General features: G+C 36.4%; 1 protein-coding gene across 3 annotated transcripts in view; it reads left to right on the top strand.

The window, feature by feature from the left end:
• Ccdc83 (coiled-coil domain containing 83) overlaps positions 1-16,265 on the top strand; it is a 49,896-nt gene that overhangs the window by 16,049 nt on the left and 17,582 nt on the right. For 2 of the 3 annotated variants that reach the window (XM_076846567.1, XM_076846566.1), the window contains exons 5-7: positions 7,733-7,895; positions 10,932-11,099; positions 15,776-15,867. In XM_076846567.1, coding sequence (XP_076702682.1) covers positions 7,733-7,895; positions 10,932-11,099; positions 15,776-15,867 — 423 coding nt within the window. The remainder of the gene's footprint in view (positions 1-7,732; positions 7,896-10,931; positions 11,100-15,775; positions 15,868-16,265) is intronic. The other variant, XM_076846568.1, reaches the window with a different exon arrangement.

The raw sequence follows: 16,265 nt of genomic DNA, 5'->3' as shown, positions 1-16,265 counted from the left end.
TCAGCACTGCCCTATTACTGAGTTCTTCCCCTAGCTCCTGTGTATTGGTTTCTTAATTAGCCCTGGCTTTGGAAAATGTTGGTGCATATATCATGGTAATTTTTTTAAAGCTGGAATTGAATTCAGAGGCCATTGTGACTTTATTAAGTAAAATCAGATATGCTTACTTAGTTTTCAAAACATATATAATAGAAGAATTTTCTACTTGTACAAAAATAAGTGAAAAAGTCTATATTTGGAAAAGTATTAGCAGTGTAGGAGTTTGGCAAGGGATATTTCCATTGCTATCACTTATATTTGCTACAAATATTTCATTTTAAAATAACCCTTATGTCAACTCAAAGTAATTCAATTTAGTTTTAATTAAAAAACATGAATATTTCATTCAAGAAAATGGAGTATCTGAAAATTGGTTAAAGAGTAATACTTTGTGTATTTTTCATTGTTAATGTGATTGATTCACTTTTTAAAGTTACACATTTTGAGATAATTATAGATTAGAGCATGCAGTTATAAGAAATATACAGAATGATCTTTATATCCATTACCTAGTTTTCTATACCATATTATAAAACTGTAGTTCAGTATCACAACTAGAATATTGAATATTGATATTCTAAAAAATATAGAGTTTATTTAGACATAAGAAAAATGAAATTATGTCATTTGCTGGATAATGGATGGAATTACAGACCTTTATGTTAAATGAAGTAAGTCAAACTCAGAAGGTCAAGGGTCATATATTTTTTCTCATATGCAGAAATTAGAGAGGAAAAAAGAAAAGAAAGGTAGAGATGGATATCATGGAAATCAAGGGGAGATTTAACAACAAATTACAACATTATATACAATTATGTACAATATAATGCACCAATAAAAATGTGGGGAAAAAACGTTTCCATCACCAGGAGTGTTCCTTATGCTGCCCTTGTATAGCCATTCCTTCTACTTCCACTTCTACTCCCTCATTAACCCCTGGCAACCATTAATCTATTCTCTATTTTTACTTTTTAATTTCAAGAAAATCATACAAATGGAATCATAAGAAACCTTTTGGGATTGGCTTTTTCATTCATCACAATTCTCTGGAGATTTACCCAAGTTGTTTTGTGTATCATGGTTTATTCCTTTTGATTGCTGACTAGTCTTCCATAATATGCATGATTCACAGTTTGCTTAACCACTCAACTGGAGGTTATTGGAGCTGTTTCCATATTGGCTATTACACATAAAGCCAATAAAAACATTCATGTGCAGGTATTTATATGAACATAAGCCCTCATTTCTTTGGTTTAAATGCCCAGGATTTAAGTTGCTGGTTAGGATGATAGTATATATTGCTTTTTTAAGTAACTGCCAAACTTTTTCAGAATGACTGTACCATTTGACATCCCAGTAGCAACATACCAATGAACCAGTTTCTCCTCATCCTTACCAGAATTCAATGATGTCATATGTATTTTAGCCATTCTGATAGGTAGGTAGTGAAATCTCATTGAGGGTTTAATTTCTGTTTGCATAATAGATAAAGATATTGAACATCTTTTCACATGCTTATTCACTAACCATATGTTTTCTTTGGTGATATTTATTTTCACATCCTTTTAAAAAATATTTTTGGTTGTAGATGAACACAGTACCTTTATTTATTTTTATATGGTGCTGAGGATCAATCCCAGTGCCTCACACATGCTAGGCAAACGCTCTACCACTGAGCTACATTCTCAGCCCCTATTTTCATGTCTTTTGCCAATTTTCTAATTAGACTTTTTCACTATAGTTTTGATAATACACACACACACACACACTCACACACAAATAATACATGTATTGTTTGTTTATATGTGTTTGTGTGTGTGTGTGTGTGTGTGTCAGAGAGAAAGAGAAAGAGAGACAGGAAAAGAGAATAGAGGGTCTTCTAAATACCAGTGCCTTGTTAGATATGTTACTCAAAAATATATTTTTTCTTTCTACATTCCCCCTCTCCCCACCACTGGGGATTGAACCCAGGTCTTTGCACATGCTAGGGAAGTGCTTTCTACTGACCTACAAACCCAACCCCTGCAAATATTTTCTCTCAGACTATAGCTTGTCTTTTATCCTTATGAAAGAGTAAAAAATAAGGCCTAATTGATCAGTATTTCTTTTTATGGATCATGCTTTTGGTGTCAAGTTTAAAAACCCTTTGCCTAGCTCTAGATCCCCCAAATTTTCTCCTATGTTTTATTCTAAAGTTTTTATAGTTTCACCTTTTACATTTAAGTCACAGTCCACTTTGAGCTTGTTTTGCATGAGGTATAAAACTGAAATCAAAGTATTTGGTTTTCTATTGTGTTTTTCTTTTTGCCTAAAGATTTCCAATTGTTCCAGTACTATTGGTTGATAAAGCTCTATTTCCTCCACTGAACTGCTCATACATCTTTGTTAAAAATCACTTTGAGCCAGGTACAGTGGTGCGTGTCTGTAATCACCAGTGGCTCAAGAGGCTGACGCAGGAGCATCACAAGTTCAAGACCAGCATCAACCACTTAGAGAAGTCATAAGCAACTTAGTGAGACTCTGTCTCAAAATAAAAAATAGAGCTGAGGATCTGGCTTATTGGTTAAGCTCCCCTGGGTTCAATTCCTGACATAAAAACAAACAAACAAAAAGAACCACAGAAAAACAAATCAGTCTGGAACTGAATAAACATTTCTCCAAAGAAGATATACGAATGGGTAATAAGGACATAAAAGATGCTCAACATAATTATTAGGAACATAGAAATCAAAACTACAATGAGATTCTACTTCATAACATCTAGCATAAAAATTGGGATCCCATATGTCCCTGAGGTTCTTTTCTTTCTTTTTTTTTCTATTTTCTCTCTGTTGTTCAGATTTTATTATTTCTATTGTTGTATCTTCCCTTTCACTGATTCTTTCCTCTGTCTCCTCCATTCTGTTGTTGAGTTTTTTTATTTCAGTTATTATATTCTTCAGTTCTAAAAATTTCATTTGGTTCTTCTTTGTATATTCTGGTTTGGGGGCTGAGACTTTCCATTTTTTAATTTGTTCCAAGAATGTTCACCATCGCTTATGGAAACATTTTTATCATAACCACTTTAAATCTTTGCAAATAATTCTGACATATTAGTCACTTTGGCTTTGGCATCTATTGATTGTCTTTCTTATTTGATTTGAGATCTTCTTGGTACTTGGTATGAGTGATTTATTGAAACTTCAACATTTTTATATTATGTTACGAGGTTCCAGATCTTATTTACAACCTTCTATTTTATTTTATTTTTTTTCTTTTATTGATTTTTATTTTTTTAAATACATGACAGAAGTGGAATGCATTACAATTCTTATTACACATATAGAGCATAATTTTTCATATCTTTGTATATAAAGTATGTTATGCCAATTCATGCCTTTATACATGTACTTTGGGGTTTTGCATTTCAATTCTTATTACACATATATACCACAATTTTTCATATCTCTGTTTGTATATAAAGTATGTTGACACCCAATTCAAGTCTTCATACCTGTACTTTGTATAATAATGATGTCCATCACATTCCACCGTCCTTGATAATCCCCTGCCCCCTCCATTTCCCTCCCACCCCTCTTCTTTATCTAGAACTCATCCAATCCTCCCATGCTCTCCCTCCCTAACACATTATGAGTCAGCCTCCTTATATCAGAGAAAATATTTGGCATTTGTTTTTTTGGGGGGAGGGATTACAACCTTCTATTTTATTTGGCTCTTATTGACATCATTCTGGCAAGAAAAGTGTGGAAATGCCTGATTATTGACTGGTGGAAGTAGTGTAGGTTCCCTACATGGCCTTAATTAACACCTGACGTGGGGGAACTTCTCTTTATTGCTGGACAGAGATGGAAGACTCATGTATTTGGGGGTTCTAATGTTGGGGTATGTATTAGTTTCCTTTGGCTGTCATAAACGGATTGTCACAAATTGTGTGCCTTAAAACAACAGAAATTTATTTTCTCACAGTTAAAACCAGAACTTCAAAACCAGTATGCTGACACACTGGAAGGAAGGTTGGTTCCTTCTGAAAGCTCTCAGGCAGAAATCATTCCATCCCCTAATTTCTGGTATTTCCTCAAATCTTGACATTACTTAGTAAACAGTAATTCCGATCTCTGCCTGCATCTGCACATTACCTTTTTCTCTGTGAGTATCTGTGTTTTTTCATGCTGCCTTTTTTTAAAAAAAAAAAAAATTATTTTTGGATCTTCAAAATACAGAATCATGTTGTTGGCAAATAGGGATAGTTTGAGGTTTTTTTATATTCATATTCCTTTAATTTCTTTATTCTAATAGCTCTGGCTAGAGTTTCAAGTATGGTGTTGAATAAAAATAGTGAAAGAGAGCATCCTTGTCTCGTTCCAGTTCTTAGAGGGAATGCTTTCAATTTTCTCCATTTATAATGATATTGGCCTTGGGTTTAGCATATATAGCTTTTACAATGTTGAGGTATGTTCCTACTATCCCTAGTTGTTCTAATGTTTTGAATATGTAGTGGTGCTGTATTTTGTCAAATGCTTTTTCTGCATCTATTGAGGTGATCATATGATTCTGTCTTTAAGTCTATTAATATGATGAATTATGTTTATTGTTTTCTTTCCTTGATTTATCTTAGTCTGGTTTTGGCATCAGGGTGATACTACCCTCAGAATGATTTTAGAAGGATTTCCTCCTTTTCTATTTCATGGAATACTTTGAGGAGGGTTGGTGTTAGTTCTTCTTTGAAGGTCTTGTAGAACTTGGATGAGAATCTGTCTGGTCTTGGGCTTTTCTTTACTGGTAGGCTTTTGATGGTGTCTTGTATTTCATTGCTTGAAATTGATTGTTTCAATTGTGTGTGTCCTCCTGACTCAGTTTGAGTAGGTCATATGTTTCTAGAAATTCATCAATATCTCCCAGGTTTTCTATTTTATTGGAGCATAAATTATCAATAGTTTCTAATTATCTTCTGAATTTCAGGAGTATTCATTGCGATATTTCCTTTTTCATCACGAATTTTAGTAAATTGAGTTTTTGCCTAGGAGTTTATCAATATTTTGCTGAGAATGTTCTATAGTGAAGGCTTTCTAGTTGTGAATTCTTTTAACTTGTTTATCATGGAAGGTTTTTATTTCATCTTCAAATCTGAAGCTTAATTTTGCTGGGTATAGAATTCTTGGTTGGCATGCCGGAACACTTCACCCCAAGAATCTCCTTTGGGTTCACTCATGTGGTGTAGGAACCTGTTCTTAGCCCACTAAATCACTTGCAGACCCCACAATTCCTGTTTCTTTGATTCAGTCTCCAAATTCAATCTCTCCTGTCCCTGTGCTTCTCTCTCAGCTGGTCCTGAGGGCTGGGGCTGAGCCTGCAGGCCAGTCCTGAAGCTCTGTGCTGGACCAGGTAAGTCTGGTGGCTAAGCAGCATGTGGGGTGTTGAAGCCCAACCATGGCAGGGACCCAGCTGTTCTCTGTTGGATGGGTCAGGGCCACGCACCAGGATTCAAAACTGCAAACAATGGGCCAGGTTGGGAGCCACAGAGGGGTTGGGGGACTGGGGAGTCAGAGGACTCTGTTGGATGCTGGATTCATGCTGGACCTAGCAGGACCTGGGACTAGGGGATTCTGGGGAGGGAGTCGGAGATCAGGCTGGTGCCATTGCTGGCCTGGGTGGGCCCCAGGGATCAATGGGTGCCAGACCAGCTGGCTAGGGAGCTGAGAACAAAATGCCCTCACACCCTTTTCCAACCTTCCAACTCTGGGACCCGCTGTCCCATCAGTCCCTGTGAGCCTCAGGATTCACAGGGCTGGGGAGACCCCAACTCTTTCCAGCCTCTCTAACCTGTGTTCATCCAGGCAAGATTCTCCCAGTTTCTAATGTTCCACAGCAACCTAGCTGCAAATTGGGATCTGAGTTTTCAGATTTTGTAGGCTCTTCCATGCTGTATCCCATGGCTCCTGGATGGGCTCTCAGAGGACAATTGATAGACTCCAGTGGAGAGGTTTTAATTATATCAGATTATTGAGTCAAACAGTCTCTAGTTGGGCTAGGGCAGACTGCCCCTCCAGGTTTTTCAATCTAAGCTCCAGGGGGTTGTGGTATTTCCACTTTTTAGGGGGTTGTGGTATTCCCACTGTTTGAGTTCTGCGTAGCCAAGCCAAGGGAAATGCTGCCTCACGCTAATCCGCCATCTTTGAGCCCCACTTTATGCTGCCTTTTAACAGTCATCGTATTATTGCCTACCCAAATCTAGTATGATTGTCTCTTAGCTATTTATATTTGCCAAGACTTTTTCCAATAGAGTCACATTCTGAAGTTCTGAATTGGCATGAATTTGTGGGGTACCTACCTCAGGACATATAGGTTTCTCATTGTTACATCTTCTTGATAGTTTCACTCTTTTATTTTTTTATTACATAACAGCCTTTTTGTCTTCAGTAGCCTGTATTTTTCATAAAGTCTATTTTTTCTTAACATAATTTCTCTAGCTCTCTTTGGTTAAATGTTTGTATGATACAACATTTTTTCATCTTTTAAACTTTCAGTCTAGCCTGGCACAGTAGCATTTACTTGTAATCCCAATGATTTGGAAGTCTGAGGCAGGAGGATTACAAATTTGAGGCCAGTCTTGGGAACTTGGTAAAGTCTTAAGCAACTTAGTGAGAACCTATCATAATTTTTTTTAAAAAGGTCTAAGGATATAACTCAGTGGTTAAGCACCCCAAGATTCAATGCTTAGTACCAAACACAAAAAACAATAAATTTTAGAGTGGGGGAGAATTACAAAAATACATTTATTCTGTTTTTTTTTTATATTTGCCTATGTAGTTACTTTTATTGGTGTTCTTATTTTTTTCTCATGGATTAAAATGACTGTCTAGTATTCTTCACGATGAAGTGAATGACTCACTTTACTAGATTTAAAATTTTTTTTAGTTGTGCATGGGCACAATTCCTTTATTATATTTATTTATTTTTTAATGTGGTGCTGAGGATTGAACCCAGTGCCTCACACATGCTAGGCAAGCAAGCACTGTACTACTAAGCTACAACCTCAGACCTTCACTTTACTAATTATTGTAGGGCAGGTTTGCCTATGATTTTCTCAGGTTTTATGTATCTGCATATACATAGTAAGATAGCAAGGGCAAGAATAAACTTTAAGTTGATTAAATAAGCAACTTAGAAACATGGATGGGCTATCCACAAGAAGAACTGGGCCATATTTCAAGTGTGAAATTTTTGAATGATGAGCAACTTTCACTCTAAGTAAAAGAGGATTGGTATCATTCATGAGAAAAATCAAAGAATAATATAAATTTTACAAGTATAATACTACCTTTCTGTTTATTCATTGATATAGTCCTAGTGCCCAGCATACTACTTGGCATGTGGTAGATGAATAAATGAATAAAGAATACTAGAGAAGACCAGTGTTGCTGGGAGATTGAAAAAAAATGATTTCTGAGGGTTAACTTTAATGTTCATGAATTCTGATAGGATGATACACCTGTAAATTAATAGCACGATGTTTAAAATGTACAATTCTATCCAGTGGTTACTGCATTGATAGGTTTTGAGTCCTAGGTAACCCATAAATCTTTAGAGATATTTTTGTATAATTTATTTGATTAAATGTTTCTCACTTTGCAAGTCTCAATGTGTGCTTCTGTTTGGGGAAAAAGATGTTAACTACTGTCAATTTTCATGACAGAATGGGCGCTTAAAGGAGGAACAGAATTGGCACATAAAGAACCTACTAAAGGAACTGAGTGAGGATAAGTCACATGGATTACCAGTTGTAACAAGAGAGGATGTTGAAGAAGCAATGAAGGAAAAATGGAAGTTTGAAAGAGACCAGGAAAAAAACTTGAGAGGTGATTTAAGAACTTAAGAGAATTTTCATGGAAGTGTTAGTTATTTCTTGAATGTACTAATGCTTTTGTCTTTCAATATATTCAAAATGCTGTGAATATATTTCACATGACATATTCCCACCACAACCACAAACACATGGAGGTAAATGAGCAGGTGAGGGAAATAACAAAGTAGGCAGAGGTACTGAAGCCAAGTGAGGAGGAAGAATAAGGGCAGTGATCAAAAATGAAGATGGATGAAATCTGACTCTTAACACTGAACAGCATCTGTGAGAGACCACTCTGAATTTCTTCTCACAGTGTGGATTTTTTCTTTCTTTTGTGACATTCTATTTTTTGGTGAGTTCATTGGCTTTAGATTGGTAATGATAAAATTAATATAACAATGGAATACCCACTCCCAATGTCTCTAATGAAGATAAGCCCCACATTCAGATGGGGGATAGAGGCATTAGACTTAGGAAAGGGAAGTTTGGAGGACATGGATAGAAATGATGCTAGGAGTGGGAGATCAAACACCTAAGACATATTGACCTAGAAAACCATGGCCCTGGGGTAAGCTGGACATGTACAGTTTTAATGCATGCATTTTCTTTATTCCTATTCCTTCATCCTAAACTTGTAGCTGAGATTTCTAAAATCACTTTTGTCAAAAACTCCATAAATATTATGTCTGCTAGGAAGCTAAAAAATATGGAAAGAGACTTATGCACTCACTATCATTTCTCTAGGTTTTTCAGAACACCTACTTAACCAAGCACATTGCATAAAGCAGTCACACCACTCTAGATATTTGTTGTTTGGAGTGAAATAACCTCCAAAGCCAAACATGAAGAAGTAAGCTCTATTTTTAGAGGTCAAAACTGTTCCGTAAAACTCTTGCTTCCCAAGTCTCTTTATGGGCAGTAGTGAGGCTATGAGGTGGTAGATAGGGTATTTTGTAAGACTTCTCTCCAAAAGAGTTCTGCATGTGTTTGAAAGTAATGCGTTAATATGTCCCTTGAGTTGGGATTGAGACCTCCCAAAGGATGCTCAGGTCTTCTTGGTGAACTGTCTTCTAAGGGGAGAGGGCCCAGTTGAAGAGTGCCTGTTTATGGTTTGGACTGTATGTGTGTGTCATACAAGACCGGGCCAAGTTGGATAACTGAGCACAGCAGAGGGAGGGAGGACATATGTGGTTTTCCAAGGAAGAAAGCTCACGAAGGCCAAGGAAGAGAGGCAAAGTGGGAGAACAGATTTAACTGGAAAGAATTTCTGAGGCAGATGTGCCAACTAGTCTCTTACAGTTCATTTTGATTTGAAGCAGAAGCAGCAGCTCACCTGGGAGCTTCTTAGATTCATGGACTCTTAAGCCCCACCCAGACCTACTGAATCAGTGTGCATTTTTGACAAAATCCCAGGGGGTTCATCCTGTGCACAGCAAAGTTTACAAATTACTGCTACAAGTCTTTTCTTCCAACTTTTAGCTAAGATCGTTCAGGTACAAGGATAAAAATCCAACTCAAACTAGTCTGAGCATAAAGGGAATGGTATTTTTTCATTTCATATAACCAAACCACAGAAAAGGCAGGGTGCTGCTGACCTCTATGCAGGGTCTACATGCTATCAGATCTCAGATTTTTTTTTAAATCTGTGTGTGTTTGTGTATGTGTTACTGAAAGGGAAGGAAAAGCAGTTTTAAAGAAAGTAAAACAATAACCACTACCTCTACCTCTTTCCAATACTTTAGTGACAGCTACTAACCTTCAACTCAGGGGCTGAATGTAGCACAGGGCAGTCTGCTCAAATGAGAGAACAGTTGCTCTCTGGGTAATAATAGTAGTACTAATTATTAAATAACAATAACAGGCACTATTTGTTAGGAGATTTTAAAATATATAATCTTATATATATATCTCTGGGGAAAAAAAAAACATGCCTAAAGTCCTTACAGACCACTGGACCCTAGAACATCCCTCTGGTCTAACTGGAATGCTTCAGTTGCTCAAAAACATTTATTGAGTACCAACTAATTGTCAGGCTCTGTGCTAAGGGCTTTATTTACAGAGAGTAATAAGATGTGTCTTACCCTTAAGGAACTCTCAAACAGGTGGTGTGTGGTAATGATTCAAACAGCCATTAAGTTCATTGGACTGTGTTGTATAATGTTTCCTATTAAAAGATATTCAGGCAAGAAATGGCGGCACAGGCCTGTCATCTCAGTGACACAAGAGATTGAGGCAAGAGGATCACAAGTTTGAGTATAGCCTTGGCCACTTAGTGGGACCTTGTCTCAAAATAAAAGTTAAAAAGGGCTGGGATGTAGCTTAGTGGTAAAGTTCCCCTGAGTTCAATCCTCAGGACCCCACTTCCAAATTCTCAGCAGTATTATACTCAAGTTTAAAGACTGAATAAAATATCATGTTTAGCAAGTGCACCAGAGTAAATGTTATATGTTTAAAACAGCTCAATATTTATGCATATTTATTTGGGGGAACTCATTTTTCACTCTAAAGTCTTACTAAGTGGGAGAGTAGGAAAAGACATGTTATCATGACTTTCATATGCTATCATTTCACACAAGGGAAATTCAAACTAGTGCATTTACTTACAAACAATTTACTTACAAAAATGACTGGCAAAGACATGAAAAGGACATAAGTTGAAATCACTTTTGTCCAGAGGCATAATGGCCAGAAAAAATGACAATCTACAAATAGAGAATACATATGATATAATGTATTGCACAAAATAGGACCCATGTTAAGCCGTCACAGGACTATTTAAACTTATGGGTTCCTAGGAATATATATCCTTTGATCACAGACCCAAACCACACATCTACTCTATAATTGGAATCTTAATTTTACTTGGCTTTTAAATCAAGAAGAATAAGCAATAGTTTAAAGTTTATATTTCCTAAAATTATATACATAAAATAGTATTTATAAATTAACAGAATTTTAATGCCAGACCTTAACTTCATAAAACCAGATTGCAAAATATTATTGCAAGGATAATAAAAATGACTTGGTATCTTGATTTTCTTTCCAACAGATATGCGCACACAAATAGGTAATGCTGAGAAACTGTTTCTTGAGAAACTCAGTGAAAAGGAATATTGGGAAGAGTACAAGAATGTAGGGAGTGAACAACATGCTAAACTCATTACATCCTTGCAAAATGACATCAATACAGTTAAAGAGAATGCAGAGAAAATGTCAGGTCAGTTCCAACAAAGCTAGATCAAATTCATTAAAAGGTCTTTAGGGGATATGTATTTGGTGGAAGAAAAAAAAAATGGGTACTTCTACATGAATCTCTGCTATGAGCACAACCAGCTGTATGTCCCCTGTATCAAGGGAATGCAAGTGAAATATCTCATGGAATGGGGAAGGAGGTCCTCTGAGGCATCCATAAAAACATTCCCATGAAAGAGGGAGTCAGCCTCTATCCAGCTAGGACCAGGAAATGAACATGAATTTTGAGAAGGTATCAGTCAAGTGAGACCTCTCTTTCCCTTCACCATGCTCCCCTCTTTGCTTCAGCCCTGAAATAGGAGGCTTGGGAGCTCAAGGCAGAGGAAACACAGCAGTCCCAAGCTAGGAAAGAGGAATAGCCATCATTTTGAATGAACCTGAGTGTTTTGTTTACTACAGTACACTGGACATATTAAATACTTATTAGAGGACCTTTTATTACCACAAAGGAACCAAAAATTTCATAGAAATTGCCATATATTTTATCAAGAGGAAGTCACTAGCCTCATACAATGAACTTTAAAGGAAGAAAGGAAATAAAATTGCTTGACTTCCCATGGGTCATGCTTGTTGAATGTGACACTTTCAGTGAGGAAAGGGAGGACATTCCTCCCATTGATTGAATATAGAATCAGAGGGCCATTGGTTCAGTGGTGGCTTAACAGATGGTTCCTCCTTATCTTTGAAGATTTGTGATTTATTCTCTTGAGGCACTCCTGATTTGCTCTGTGGGCTTGTCCATATTCTCTTCTTGCTTCCCATGGACTAATTCTTGCAGTGTTCTCCAGCCCAGCTTCTGAAGAGAAGCCAGGTGTCTTCATTTACCTAACTAAAAAACAATCAAAGACCTTTGTCCATGACTCCTCATGGATTGCTAGTGAGCCCCAAAACAAACTCTTTGGTCAACTGTCCCAACTTGCTTTATTTAGTAGCCATCAATGATCCCTGACAGGGGTAGGGGTGGGAAAAAGTACTCAGGACTACTTTTATGAGATTTAGCCAGAAGTAGGAGTTGGGAGATTGGGTATAGAAAACAGGCACTGGTGTATCCTGTGATGTACAGGTCAAAACTAGTTTTTTCCCCCAAAAGAAAAAAGAAACTTAGCCCTGATAAGTAATTACAGTCACAGAGTATTTTGTACTTTACTAGGGGCACAGGACAGGGATCCTTAAAACTTTTTTGTATACTAAGAGTGAGTTAAAAGACTTGGGTTCAATACGCAAGACCCTGGGTTCAATCCCCAGCACCACAAAAAACAAAACAAACAAAAAGACTTGGGTTCAAGTTAATTTATAAATAAATAAATATTACATCCTTGAGTCTTAATTTCCTTCTCTATAAAATGGGAGTCCCCAGGTGTTCTCCAAGATGATTCACCGTCCCAACTTTGCTTTTCCATGTAATCCTTTTAAGTTCCTCACAGATTAATTGGGCCTACTTTAAAGATGTGAAAAAGGCTGAGAGAAGTTAATTGACTTAACCAAATTCACATACTTAGTAAGTAGTGGAAAAGGATCTTTGAACCCAGGTGCATCAGACACTAAACTCACATCCTTCAAATAGGCCTCCTAGCTCTGTGATCCAGTGAGGCAGGGATGGCTCTCTAATACCAACTGTGCCTGCAGAGATGACTGCTTCTGCTCAGTTTCTCCAGAGGAAACTGAAAGGAGACCCCACCCAGGAGAGGATCAGCTCAATGAAGTTGTGTCATGCCCAGAAGTGACAGAGCACAAAACTCTCAGCAGGCATGGAGGAGTAAAACAAAGTGGAGCCAAATACCACAGGGAAGTCAGAACAATGCAGAGCAAGCTTTAACCAGTGTGATTTGTGGGCTTGTCCCTATTTTCTTCTTGCTTCCCATGGACCAAGGTCCAGGTTTTATGGTTTCTTTCAGATGTTAAGATTGTAAAATCCATTACAGCTAAACTCCTGTTCCATTGCAATTTTAGGTTGATTGTTGTTTTGTTAGACCTAAGTTTCAAACTCAGCCTCTGAATAGTAGCCACATTAGACTGAGCATCTGAGCAGCCAGGAGTCTCACAGCACAGAGTCATAATCTTCCAAGCTCCCAGTTGCAGTGTCTTGAACTTTTATGAAAAGGAGACTTCTGCATATCCTTACTCTCTTTGGCTATCTTCACAAATGAGTGGTTAGTAATTGTCTCTCAGCTACAGAAAGCATCATTCAAATCACAAAAGATAATAGATTTTCACAATTTGTGCTGGTTATATTGTTTTTAAGAAGAAAAACAGTCCATAGAATGTTAACGGGTTTGGAACAGTTATCAAATGTTAATACTGTTTCTTCAGTATTAATGTGGCAATAGAGCTATAGCTCTAGGTAGTCTATTTTTTATAATTTACAGCAAAAAGTTCATTTTTTTTTCATTTTTTTTAGTTGTAGTTGGACACAATACCTTTATTTATTTTTATGTGGTGCTGAGGATCGAACCCAGCACACTGCACAACCCCACTGAGCCACAACCCTAGCCCCAAAATAGTTCATATTTAATGTTATAAAGGTCCAGGTTTTATGGTTTCTTTCAGATGTTAATATTTTAAAATCCATTACATCTAAACTCCTGTTCCATTGCAACTTTTAGGTTGATTGTAGTTTTGTTAGACCTACGATTCAAATAAATAAATAATATTAACCTGATGAGCTTGGGCTTAAATAAAAAAAAGAAATTCCAGTGCTGGGGTGATGGCTAAGTGATGGAACTCTTGCCTCACACATGTGAGGCCCTGGGTTCAATCCTTAGCACCACATTAAATAAATAAATAAATAAATAAATAAATAAATGTGTTGTGTCGATCTACAACCAAAAAAGTTATTAAAAAAAGAAATTCCATTGGAAATGAAGTTGAAAGGAATAAATAATCAAGCAATTACTTCAAATTAGAGTAAGGAGAAATGCAGGTAGATGAGAATGTGTAGGAAAAATAAAGATGTCTATTTCTTATTTTCCAGATGACAAGTTAGATTAGTTCTCCAAATCTCATGAACTCTCTTGTTTTGAACCATGCCTCAGTCAGACACTCTATCTAACTCTTGAGGCCCTCTCTGGACCCATTTTTCTGGCCACTCTACAACTTGGGCAAGCTCTCTTCTCTCTTTGCTTCCCCTTCCTCTCCACCAGTTGCCCCTGAGGAGCATCATTTGCAACCCTGGTGCTGAAATCATAGATCACTGCCCATCCAAGATTTGCAGTTAGCCAAATTTAATTTTCTTTAAAATGTTTTTCAATATCTATTGTGTCCAGGAATTCAGTAATAGAAAGAGATGAAAGTTTTTATTTCCTGCTAATAGGGGGAACTGAGTAATTTTTGCCTAGCTCCCTAGTTTCCTAGAAGCCACCTTAATTTAGTTCCTGGTCTGTTTGAAGACTGGACCTCCAGATCTGCTTTCCTATGGCATAAGATCTCAAGCATTCAGCTTTGACAGCCTTGATCTGTGGAGAAAAATTTGCATTGAGACAACATCCTAAATGGCAGTTACGTTCTACAGCACTCTTGGTACAATATTTATGTTTAGTTATAGAATAAGTTAAAAAGGCCTCTGTGGGCCTTTCCAGAAATCTAGCAAACACAGTTTTCAGCATTATTTATATGGAAAATACATCTAAGTAATCATCTTGGATATGTTATAAATGAAGATAGGGGACATATAACTTTGATGTTATAAAAAACACAATTTTGATTACTGTTATGTTAACTCATCTGGAGTAGTACAGTTCCCTTGTATTTCACATTGCTGACTGTATCACTTTATTGAAGAATCTGCTCAGATGTTAACTCCTCAAAAAAGCTTTCTCTGATCATTCTACCTGAAAGAGATTTTTAGTTTCTCTTCATCACACACATCACCACCTAAAATAATATTTGTTTTTTATTTTATGGTGAGCCTTTCCCATGAGAATGTACATGCCATAAGGACAGGGGTTTTGTCTGTAGTAATGAGCAGTATTCCCAATGCCTTCAATAGTGTCCGGCATATAGAAGAACTTGATAATTGTTGAAAAAAGCAAACAAATTGAACTCCTTTTATCCAGCATTATTCCTCTCCACACTCTAAAAGCAGTCTTAATATCACGGTACCTTAATTTTCTTTAAAAATATGTTTGTTTGTTTGTTTTAAATTAAAGGATCTCTAAGCATCTTTTAAGGTCTAAACTTCTATGATTCTTTGTTTTCTCAACAATGACATTTAGGACCATAAGAAAATACATAGATAGAGAATCCTGCACTTGTCTCTGTCCTTTCTTCTGGTAAGCACAACATAGAATCAGGTCTATTGCCTCTCATGCCCCTTCTGCTCAGAATGCTTCTCATTCTGTTTTTCCCTGCCCCAGGAAATGCATGCCAGGAATATTGAAAATTTAGTTAGGTAGAATTTTTGGTAAAAATGTACTAAGAAGCCAGGTGCTGTGATGCATGCCTATAATCAATCCTGCTATTTGGGAAACTGAGATGAAAGATCAACCACAGCAAGACCCTGCCTCAAAAAATATTTTTCTCTGAGAATTTAGGAGAAAAAAAATGTGTAGAAAGGAGAGATGTGGATTATGGAAGGTGACATTTGCTAACATATAGATTTACCCAGGAGCAGTCTTGTTAAGGCTTATAATTTTCTGTTTAAAGAACAGTATAAAATTACTCTGGAAGATACTAGAAAGAAAATAATCAGAGAAACTTTGATGCTACTGGACCAAAAGAAGGAATGGGCTGCGCAGGTATGTTTCAATTTTCTTAAAACAAAACTTTTCCCTTAATTTTTCTTATATTATAGTGGTTAATAACTTGTGTTCTAAAGTTAGGCAGTTTGAGTTTAAATAACAATTCTACCACTTACTGGATTTATAACCAAGTTTATTAATTTTTATGGGCTTCTGTTTCCTAATTAATACAATAGGGAAAATAATAATATTTCTCTCAAAAAGATAATGTGAGGAATGAATGAAATGATTTAAGTATCCTAAAGTCTCATAAGAAGCAAATAAATTACTTTTTTTGGCTATTTTTAAAGTATAATAATAATAATAATAATGGCTACAACAAAAAATTAAAATAAATCCTTTGGATGAATAATAGAATGAAATATTATTTGTCTGAAAGATAGTTATTACATATC

This window comes from Callospermophilus lateralis, chromosome 2 (genome assembly GCF_048772815.1).
Source record: "Callospermophilus lateralis isolate mCalLat2 chromosome 2, mCalLat2.hap1, whole genome shotgun sequence".
Classification (NCBI taxonomy): domain Eukaryota; kingdom Metazoa; phylum Chordata; class Mammalia; order Rodentia; family Sciuridae; genus Callospermophilus; species Callospermophilus lateralis.
The sequence above is the reverse complement of the archived record's forward strand: the minus strand, read 5'-3'. Positions and strand labels throughout refer to the sequence as shown.